The following is an 11,295-nucleotide window of genomic DNA, read 5'->3' as shown; positions in this document are numbered from 1 at the left end:
GCAGGAGCTTCATCTGGGTGTTGTTTGACAGTGGTTTCTATAAACTCATCTAAACAGCCGAGGAGCAGCTGGATTTAACCTTAGTTCAGTTTCACGACAATGAACCCTTAGCTGAAGGTGTTGCAGCCCTATTTCAGCTGGGCTCCTGGTTCAGAAGCTGCTGTGCTGGGTGCTGCTGGCAGGATTCCTGCCCCAGGGAGCTTGCAGTCCTGTCACTGGAGTGACAGCAGGTAAAAGCAGGGAAGAGAACACAGGGAAGAGTTTAAGTTCATCTGTCCTGGCTCTAATTTGACCCTAATTTAGGATGTGGAGCCATAGGCCTGTGTTTCAGTGGAGTACCCTAGAGCTGGTGTTAAATGGGATCATCGTTGGCGGATTATCTTCATTAGTTTCTCTGCATAAACGCTATTTGGAGAATTTCGAAGTTGTCCAAATCAGCTGTTTCCAGGTCAAGGGTGTGGTTTCACCAGTGAAGAAAAAAGATACTTCATGGGGTGAATATCAGGAAGCTTCACGTAGTGGGTGACTCCAAAAAATTAAGCACTTGTGCTAGTGCCATCTCAGCACATGGGCATCCCTGCTGCTGCAGTCCAGGCTCAGCTGCTTATCGCTCTCCTGCACTCGTGAAACACACAATTATCACATAAACCTCTCGCAGGCACTTGTGCTGCTCTTGGAGGCTGGTTCTCAGGTGTGTGTATCTTGGCAACAAACCCTGGTCAAGTGGCATAGTTGATGCGAGTGCTGGGCTGACCTGGGCAGGTTCCAGGTTGTGCTGCTGTGTGACTGGGTTGGAGATGTTCCGTAATCGGGGTACAAGATTGTTAAACTGCTGACTTTCTTTTATTCAAATGTGTGTTGGCAGAGACGAGCTGCAGTAACAATGAGCAGAGAGACGTGAGAGCTGATGAGGTGGTTAGAGGTAGCTCTTCAGACTGGAGGAGGAGAGCAGCTGTGCTGCCCTGATGCAGTCACACTGAGGGGGTACGGGATGCAGGAGCCCGCAGCAGAGTTCAAAGAAACGTGACCACATCTTCCTCTCTTCAAACAGCTATGCTGGCTTCCTACACGGTTCGTGTTTGGCTGCATCTCATCTGCTCTGTGTTTGAGTCAGCAACCTAGAAATGTGGTCTGTTACCTCAAAGCAAAGCACGCGGAGCACACGCTCCTGCTTACGCTGGCCTCTGCGTGTCTGTAGTGAAGAGATGCTGAGAGCTGGCTGAGCAGCTCAGAAGACTGTCTCTGACCAGGACTCTGATCCGTGTTCTCTGTTCACTGACCCTGGGTAGACTGGGGCAGCTGTGGGGACCCTGCTGTGAGCCAGCACACCTCAGCGGCTCTATAAAACAAAGCCAGCAGTAAAAAGATTGGCAACCTTGTGCCTGGTTAGCACTTTGAACCAGCTCATGGAGGGACCTGATGGAGGGGAGGGACGGTGCTGCTTTTCTGGGGTGGGAGGTGTAAGACCTCCTTCCGACAACAGATAAACCATTCGATCAGTTCAGTTGCTGTAGCTTAACCCTGCTGGGCTCTGTTTACCTTGGTCTGGCTCAGGACTCACGTGTCCTCAGTATGTTGTGGTGTTAGGCAGCCACAAGTAATACTCAAAAAAGACAATATTTTACTGAAGCAGGAGCTTGCTTGAGCATCTCACACTGGAACACCATGAGATAAAGCTTTGGGTCCTGACCAGCTCTTCAGAGAGGTGGCTCTGCTTGAAAACCTCAACAGCAAGTACCAGCAGTGCCTCGTGTGTGCGTGGCAGTTTCCATCGTATCTTGTTTAGTACCATGCAATCCCGGGAACGCAGCGACTAGCGCGTCCAAATGTGCTGGTGCAGCTTCAGAGGAGCACATGGGTTCCTCTGCTTTCTCTCGGTTTAATTTGGTGTTGCTGTTGCTGGGCCAATGTTGAACTGTGTTGTCAGGTGAACGTTTTAGAAAGACAAGTGCTGAGTTTGTGCTGCCTCTCAATAGATCTGCCTCCGTTTCTGCTTGCATAGTGCTGTGCTTAAATTCCCACCCTTGTTTTTGAGCCGGTATCAGAAGCAGCCGGTTATGTGTGTGCACAGGATGCCGGGTTTTGAGCGGCTGCATCTGTAAAGCTGTCAAATGCTTTGTGTGCCAGCAGTGGCTGTGACCTGCCCGTGTTTCCTCTCACAGGCCACAACAGCCCAAGCGAGCCCATGGAGTGGGCATGCTGTTGTACTGCTGCACGGGTAATCTCTCTCCTCCTCCTCACGAGTGACACAGAAATACCTCTCATGTTCCTTTTTTTGGTTGCAGTGGCAGAAGAGTGAGGGAGAAGAGATGCGTTGCTGCTTCTGCCCTTTTAGGCGTCCCTACGTGACAACAGAAGGTGCTGGCAGGGCAAGGTCTATGTCCTGCCTGACATGTGGCTGCTCAACTCAGTGCCTGTTCGTAGGTTGTAAGTTTTCCTCCTAAAGGGCGAGAAGTCAAAGAACAACCGCTTGAAATGACACCAATTCTCTGGCTGTCACCTGTCAGCTGAGATCCAGAGGAATGACAAGGGCCATCTTAGAGGCTCCTTGGACCAGGTGCTGGGTTCAAACTGGGCACCACAAGGATACCAGGAGAGTGAACACTGTCTGTTGGGCATCAGTCATGTCAAAAGTGGCTGCTGTAGGAGTTGAATGTTGGTGCTAGAAGCTTTTCTGCTGTGAGAGGGTAAAATACTGGCTCTTTTCAAAATAATTCCTGCACTGCTCGGCTCAGAGGCAGATTTTGGTGTCATCCTTCACTTTAACATAGACATTCTCCCTCCTTCTATATTGTCACATAAACTCATCCAGAAAACGAGATTTTGTCCTTGTGGGTCGTCACATCCTCCTCACTCTGTATTTCAAGGCCATCATCATCTGTTGGTGTCCGGGGCACTCATGGAGCACAGATGTCTCTCCATGATCACCAGCGTCATGGCAGAAGCCACCTGGCTGCCTTTGCTCCTCAGATAGGAACTGTGAAAAGAACAGCTCTTCCACCATGCCAGGGTAACTCTTCATCAGTTATTCACAGCCTGAGTTTCTATCTTTTGGTCTTAAGATGAAGTGGAATGGTTATCATTCAAAAATTTGGGGCAGGTTTTCTCCACTGACCTTCAGGGACAGGCCTGAAGGACGTGTGTGCACCTGAACTTGCTGTGAGAGTCAGCATCAGTGGGATGGGCTGCAAGATTCGGTTCTTGGCTTTCTGCAACTGGCCTTGACCTGAATAATTTTATTGCTGCTTCTCAGCATCCAAGAGGAGAGAAGTGGAGGTGAACTGCTGAGTTCTTGGAGCTCTGAAGGTATTTTTGACATGGAAACCTGTACTCAGATTCGGTTCTTGGCTTTCTGCAACTGGCCTTGACCTGAATAATTTTATTGCTGCTTCTCAGCATCCAAGAGGAGAGAAGTGGAGGTGAACTGCTGAGTTCTTGGAGCTCTGAAGGTATTTTTGACATGGAAACCTGTACTCTAGGTAAAGTAAACAGCAAACACTGAAATCTTCGAGACGAGACGGTGGCAGCTGCCAGGGTTGGTTGTCAAATGGCTTTGAGTGAGTGTTGGGTGCGGTCAGCAGGGAATGAGTGATCACTCTCTCAGCGACCTGGGCTCCTGTGGTGTGAGCCGTCAGTAACCAGATTTATCACTCCCCCAAACAGCCTCGGCCTTCTTCTGAAGACACGTGCCTGGTATAATGTTTGGGTTAAAACTACAGAACAGCTCATCGATGTTGGCCAGCTGGATGTCAGCCGAGGTCATTAGCACTTAGAACTGTCAGTTTTTAATGAGTTTATGTAAAATATTTTATTTCTCGTCTTCCTTCCAATACAGCAGCTGAAAAAACATTGTTTGGATCAGTAAAATATCTCTGAATTCAGAACGTTTTGATGATTGTGATTTGACTTCTTGAGCACCCCAGGAGCTGTGTCTTTGCCTGACACACTGTGTGTCCTCCAGAACATGAAAATGCTTCAATGTAGGAAGCGATAGGGGAGGGGTGCAAATGCCTGAGCGTTTCTGCTGTTCCGTTCAGTGTCGTTTGGTTTGTAATTCGGTTCGGAGCCTGCTGGGTTGGGGACTTCATTCCCTTCACACACATGCTGTCTGCAGCAGGGCCTTCCAGCTCGTGGCTGGTGTTCCTAGGTGAGCTGTTCACTGTGGATAGTAAACGTGGTCTTGAGCCCTCTTCTGCCTGGGCTGAAACCAGAACTGCTTTTGTGTCATTCAGGCAAGCCCGGGGTTCAGGAGATATCCATAGCTGATAAGGCTTCGTGACAGAGATGGTACCTGAAGCAGTTGTAGCGCTGATGGATGTTCCCATGCCCGCAGCTGGTCCAAAGGGCTGTGCTTGGTCCTGCATCCCAAAATGCTCTGCATTGTTCTGGCCCTCTGCTGAAGAACCACCGTGGACACACAGAGCAGGCTTTGGTGACAACAACTCGCTGTAGAGCCTTTGGCTGCCCTTGGCAGCACAGGTTGTCAGACCACTCTCTGAGGGATCAAACAATCTTCATGGTGTTACGCTACTCAGTGAGAGCTGCTTGGTACCAGGTTCACTTCTTCACTGGAAGAGCTGAGTCTTCCTTTGCTCATTCCCCTTCTTTCTTAAGGCATTTGTCAGTATTTAACTGATGTCCTTTCCCAGAGTGGAGGAATTGCCCAGCATAAATAAATTTACTCTAAGAAAGCTTTAAATCGGGAGAGAAGGAGAGTAGAGAGTGTAGGTGAGACAGCTGTAGCATGGAGACGCCCAGGGGAACAGATCCAGGCTCACTGAATATTCCAATTTGCTTTCTCAGAGCTGCTGGTGCAGGAGACACTCCAGCCTCTCCAGCTGAAGCAAACAGCTGATCTTTTTTATGTCTACAAAGCCATGCTCTGGTCAGAGGAATGCGCAATCCTCGCAGAGCAGCACGAGCTCCAGCTCTACTCAGGGTGAGGGCAGGAGGGGGAGTTCTGGGAAGCTGCAATTGGGCAGTATTTTTGGGCATCATTTCTTCCTTCATTTTAACAAGGAACAGTGCTGTGGGGAAGGACTCTGTTAAAATGGTCGTCCCACTGTACGTGTGATGCTGTCTGGATGTGAATTCAAGGCCGAGTTCCCATTCCTGTTCTAGCGAGCTGAGTACCTGTAGGAGAGAAGGACACGGGGTTAACCGTAGACATTGGAGTGCTTCTCAAAGCATGTTTTAACAGCTTTCACCAGAAGTTTTTCATGTAATACATCTGGATCCCATTAGCTGCCTAAAATTGGGTTATTTTAAGCTTATGACTGCACATAGTTGAAGGGGGGGCATTGTATTTTTAGTTCAGCTTGACTGTACTTTCTTCCCAAGTGAACGAAGTGCAGCCCCTTTCTTCCCAAACGTGTTGCTCTGGAGGCAGACAACCCCATGGAAATGCGGCAACCCCTTGAGCAGCAACTCGGGATCTTCCGCTACCGTTTCTTCTCACATTATACACTCCCAAGCCCAAACAAAACCAGAGACAAAGCCCAAGCAGAGCTCCTACTCCCAAGCTCCAGCCGGGACGCGGAGGTGAGTACCTGCTCCGCGTGCCCAGGTCGCTTTGCCCCGAGCTCTGCTGCGGGGGTAACAGGAGCGGGGCTGGTGGCAGTGTCTGCCGATGGGATGTGTCTGGGGGCGAGATCATGGTCTCGTTAAAGGTTAAGGGCAAATATCTCATGCCTGAGGAGCAGACAGAAAAGCACTGCTTCAGCACCAAATAATCAGATTTATGCTGGCAGCGGGACGGCAGTTCTCAGGTTCCTTTTATCTAATGCTCTGAGGGTCAGTTTAGCGGAATGATTCCACTGCCCCAAAGTAGTTTGATTCCACTTACCCAAAGACAAGAGTTTCTTTTATTGCTCAGTATATTTGAAACTATAGCTAGCTGTGATCTCCGGGAGATAAAGGATGAGAGATCCAGTGAATCCCCCCAGTTCCGGGAGCCATCACACGAGCAGTTTGAAGCCTGAGCCCTCTGCTGACATCACTGAGCCTGTTGCAGTTCAAAATCCTGGTCCCACGCGGTGTTTTTGTGAAGTGGTTGTGAAGGTTGGGTTTGGCTGTCTTCAGCCACAGCTCTCGCAAAAGGCTCTTCTTATCTGATTGATTTTAGTTCTGCACACCATAACATCGGGAGGGTTCTGATTTGCAAGTATTTTGACTCCCAAATTCTCCAACAAATGCAGATTTTTTTTCCCCTTTAATTCTAGTGCAGTTGTAATGATTTTATTTTGTTTCCTCTGTTAAAAAGTTGTCTTTTGGAAGTAAACTGTGGTATAAGTGTGAGGTCGTTCTCTAGGCTTGCTTCCTTCAGCAGCATCTTCTGAAATGAGCCTGAGAAACCCGGCCAGTCATTTCTACTTCCGCGGTCTAAGAAGATCTTTCTGGTGATGTCAGAGTTGCCTGAGCACCTGCCAGAGAAGGTCTGAGATCTGTCTTCATCCCTGCTGTAAGGTCTCCCTGCCTTCCTGCCCCTCCTCTCTGGCTCCATCCGGGCGTTCTCCTGCCCTGGCTCCCAGCACTGTGCTCCAAGCAGCCGTGCTCCAGCTGGGCCAAGGCAGGACGAGGCAATAAATCATCAAATTACTGGAGAGCAGAGATCTCTCCAGTTCTGTCTGGTAGACATGTTGAGATTCAAGGGATGCTGCAGCCATACAGGCCATCCTGCTGCCCCAAAGCAGGGTCAGCGATGTCCCTCTTCTTCCCCTTGTTCTTTACCTGACACTTTGTGGTAGACCAGCATTATTAGTAAATATCACCTTAGGCAAATGTTCAGATGTATACTGGAAGCCAGTGGGATTTCAAACAAATTTGCCACTCCTTTCACACCCTAGAAAGTAAATAATCCATGCAGGGCCAGATATCCGAGAAAAAATGAGTGAAAGTATTTTGGGCACCTTCACCTTCCTCTTGTTTCAGTCTCACTCGATGTACAGAACTGCCAGCTCTGAACTGCGGGTCTTAGTGCTGCTTCGGTGGTAGGATGGACTTTGGCCAGACATGGGCAGTTTGAGTGGACCAGTCTTGTGTGTGTGGTGGCAGCAGAGAGTGCGAGGTAGGATCTAAGTGCTGATGTGTCCATCTGAAAGAATTAACCGTGCATCTTCCTCAATAAATTCTTGTCAAATCTTACTTCTCTTCACTGCTGTTAGCGCAGTTTCTCTTTAAAAGTGTAGAAAAGAATTGAGTGACCAGTGGTGTAGGGTTCCCTTCAGATCCGCAAACCCTAAACCTAGTAAAACATCATCAGATCTTGCCAGGCTGAAATGTCTAATTTAATTGACCTCCAGCGTAATTAAAGTTCCAATTTCATTTCTTGGAAGAAATGCTCCTGTGTCCATGGCATTTCAAGTAAGAATTGTAAGGGCGAAGGAGTCTCTGTCCCACAAATTACAGCTGTTGTTGTCTGCAGATAGATCTTCCTCCAGGATCTCTTCTTGCAGCTGGGGCATGGGACTCTCTCGGAGCCGCTCTTTGTTTACCTGACCAACGAGGGTTCAGGAGGTTTGGCTGACACGTTCTGATTTATCTCATCTCCTTTAATCTTCAAGAACTGTTAACATCTCACCTGGCAAACTCCTCTGGCAGACAGACCCCCAGCAGGAAGCTGGTGAATGACCTGGCCGGTGCTGGTCACTCCAGGCCCAGTGACATGTTTTGGACCTCTCCTGGCCATGGGTATGTGTGTTTAACTGTCTCTCCAGGCCAGCACTCTCAAACAGCTGAGGCTGTTTTGTCGCTGCCCTTCGGTCACCTTTGTGTCTTTACTGCTTATTATCGAAGTGATGTCTCCATCCCGTCCCATCTCTCTTGTGCCTCTTCAAGGTGAGGCCGTTCTGGTTTGGGTTCAAGGACTCAGGGTTGTCTTCTGACAGCTTTCTCCTCCCATCCATCCCCTCTTCACTTTGGGGGCCTGCCGCTGAGCTCCATCCGCTGTGGCTTGGTGCCTTTCCTGGGTTGTTCTGTTTGTTCTTGAGAACCTATTGTGGTTACAGCTGTTGGCCCAGCACAGCAGCCGTTGGGGCTCTGAGGGCTTTTACACAGGCAGAGGGTGCACAAAATACCTCAACAGTGGCTTTGTTGTGTCAGCCCCAGGGATGAGATGTCTCCCAGGTGTGGGTTTGGGCCCGTGCTGCCAATTCCTGGTTTTAAAACGCCCGTTTTCTTTATCCAAAGACAGCATAAAAATGAAAATGTGAACAATGCGAGGCTGGAGAGGAGCAGCCTGTGTTTGGCCTCATCATAGAAACACAGACTGGTTTGAGTGAGCTGATCAGACTCGAATCTTCTCCAGCACCTTCTTACTCTCCTGGCACTACAGTTTCAACCAAATGGAGACACAACTGAAAGTTCACAGATGTTCTTAGTGCTATTTCAAAGTGCAGAGAGTGCTTACATTCCAGGTCTCGGTATAACATGGGGTTTTTTTTTTACCTTTTAAGAGGTAATTCTGTGTGAGTGTGTCATCTTTTCTCATGTGCATGCATCACCTGGACCTGGGAGTCGTGGCAGTGACTTTGAAATTGCCCGTTTCTTCCTCTACTGTTGATTGTTGTTGTTAATAACATTTTGGAGCTGATGTTACCTCACCTCTGAGGTGCTTCCCTTGTGAAAAACCTGTTCTTGTCATTGCCGTGCCCCATGTGAGGGTTCTCCTCTTTATGATTTGTTGTCGCTAATTCCGTGCATTTCATTGAAATGGTGCTCTCCGATGGTTGCTGTCGGCAGCTTCCCTTCTCTGTGGATGCCGAGGGGACCACGCTGTGGATCTGGTTAATGGAGAGCCGTTGTCCTTACCTCTGACTCTGCAGATGGGTAGTAGCTTAGCTGTGGGCATTCCAAAACAAACTGCGTCAGGAAGCAGTAATTACAGCTGCTTATTTATTAATCCGCTTATTATCCTTTATGGTAGAGGTCACCGCCACGATCAAACGTTATTTTACTCTTCTTTTTGTCTCCTCGATGGTACAAGAGCCTCAAGCAGCCCTGGTGTGCTGATGAGCTCCTGCAGGTACAGGCAGTGGATAACCTCGGCTGCTGGCCAGTACAGCGGATGTGTGCCCACACCGCAGAGGCAAACCATGATGGTGGGAGACTGAGACAAGTGGTTTCCCTGGCTGTCCATGTGTGTCACCCCACTGCTGCTGGAGCAGAGCCCTCCTATGCCGAACCGGGCTGTTAAAGCTACGTGAGCAGCTGCGATTAACTCCCATCCCTGGTTTGTTGGTTGTAACAAGACCATTTAAAAGTCTAAACGACCTGAAACCGGAAGACCTCAGGGCTCTGTGTGGCTGGGACTAGATTCTGTAAAACTGAGGCTCATCCAATGAGAATGTTCATTCGCTGAGATATCCTGTGTATTCCCAGAGTACTTCTTAGAAAGCAGCAAGTGATGCTCCACTTCCTTCACATGTCGTTTCTTCTCCTGCTCTCGCATGGGGTTCAGATTTCACTTGACAGAAACTGCCGTCGGTTCGGTGTGTGGCCACAGGACGCTCCAGACGAAGCCGACCAGGGCCCACGTCGGTCCTTCCAGCTGGGTTTGCACTGGCTGAACCTGCGTGAACCTGATGCTTCTCTCCAAGATGCAGTGTTGTCTGATAGCAGTTAAGCTACAAGATTAATGATAGAGAGATGGGCGTGAGATGGGAAACCTGAAGCTGGTCACAGGAATTGCTGTTGGCTTTCAGAGGAAACCAGCTGCTTTGGTGGCGAGGAGGAAACAGACAATTCTTCATGCAGGAATAACATTTGCTAGGGGTGCGATTTTCAGGAGCCCACAAGATGAGCTGGAGTGGTGAGGACTGGCTGACATGCTGCAGGCAAATGTCTGAAGGTTGGACTGTGTATATTTTTTTTCTCTCGTAGTGTCATCCAGACTGTCACAGACATCCTCTCCTCAGTCAGGCTGCCCGTCGCCTTCCATCCAGCCAGGCAAAGTCATCTCCTCCTCCCAGAAGCACAGCAAGAAAGCGCTCAAACAGGTGAGTAACCTGCCCTGGAACCTGCTCCAGGGATCCTGGCAGTAACTTTATTTCTCTGGTAAATGACCTTTCTCGGTGAAACTGCTCTCTGTGGGCAGTAATTCGGGGCTTCCTGGCTGTCTGATGGTAAACACGGGGTTACTAACACAACTCTCTCTTAAAAGCGATCAAAATACTGTGCAATTCAGTTCTTTGCTTTTTCTCTAAATAAGCATCTGGAAATTGTTTTATTATCATTTTAAAGAACAGATATAAGATGTTATTTCTTCTGGTCCAGTCCTTTCAGTGGTTGTGTTGAGCTTCCTACGGTCTAGGTCAGTAAATGGAAGGTCGTTTTGGGAGAAGAATTCACTCTGCTGACTTCTTCCCCTAGTCAGCACGTACCTTCCCTTCCAAGGTGTTCCGTAGGTGCGGTGTAGTTTGTACATGGAGGGAAGGAGGGGAAGGAGAGATTGTGCAGGGAAGGAGATCGTACTGGCTTTGCGTTGCCACTCTGCTGGGTAGTGTTCGGAGAGAATGAGGAGGACCGATTGTTTTCCACACTTAGGGAATGACCCTTGTGCAGACAGCGTTAACTGTGCGCAGGCAGGATGGGGTGGGTGAGTGCTTGTACTTCAAATGACTTGTTTCTCCCAATGAGAAGTGCAAGATGAATTAGTCCCCCGAGTGTCATCTTTGCAGGTGTTTCCCCAGCTGCGCTGTGTGGTTTTCTGTGGTCCTTAGAAAGGAAATGCTTTGTCAGGGTAAGGTTTACTCCTTAGTGCAGTAAAAATCTGTAAGGAGTTAGGGATTGAGCTGCAGAGGAAGTGCTAGTCTGGGGATGACGGAAGCTGCTCACAGACACGAAATGGTGATGAGTTCCAGGCAGGATTTACCTTCTTCAGCCCAGCCTGTGTCCCTGTATTTCCCACTACTCGGGTCAGCACTCAGCTGACAGGAATGCTGCAGGAAAAGGGTCTGTACTGAGAGAGGACAAATTAGGGCGTGTTATTGAGGAGAGTATTACAAGGGAAGATGAGGCAACTGGGTAAAGTGGCGCTTTGTTTCCAGCAGGAGAGAGTTGAGCAGATGTCAAGATGAGACGCCGGTTTTAGGGGATCTTCTCCCTCCTTTCTTTTCTCACTTGCCTGTTCTGTGACAGAAGATCAGTGTTGCTGGGATGTTGCTCAGGGCTGATAGCCCTGATGAAGAAGTGATATTGTGTGGTCACTTCAGGCAGATTTTCTTCTGAAGCTCAGTCAGGCTCCCACGTGCATCTGAGTCCTTCAGAGAATTGCTCCTCCCTGATTCAGCATGCCGT

The 11,295-nt window shown here is 49.0% G+C and overlaps 1 protein-coding gene across 1 annotated transcript in view; it reads left to right on the top strand.

Annotated features, from left to right (window-relative positions):
• The window catches only part of ASXL2 (additional sex combs like transcriptional regulator 2), a gene marked incomplete at its 5' end in the record, with an annotated part of 51,257 nt that overhangs the window by 14,759 nt on the left and 25,203 nt on the right, over positions 1-11,295 (top strand). The window contains one exon of the mRNA XM_010142315.1: positions 9,880-9,995. Within this exon, the coding sequence (XP_010140617.1) occupies positions 9,880-9,995 (116 nt within the window). The remainder of the gene's footprint in view (positions 1-9,879; positions 9,996-11,295) is intronic.

The sequence above is a fragment of the Buceros rhinoceros genome, unplaced genomic scaffold (genome assembly GCF_000710305.1).
Source record: "Buceros rhinoceros silvestris isolate BGI_N320 unplaced genomic scaffold, ASM71030v1 scaffold7238, whole genome shotgun sequence".
Taxonomy (NCBI): Eukaryota; Metazoa; Chordata; class Aves; order Bucerotiformes; family Bucerotidae; genus Buceros; species Buceros rhinoceros.
The sequence above is the reverse complement of the archived record's forward strand: the minus strand, read 5'-3'. Positions and strand labels throughout refer to the sequence as shown.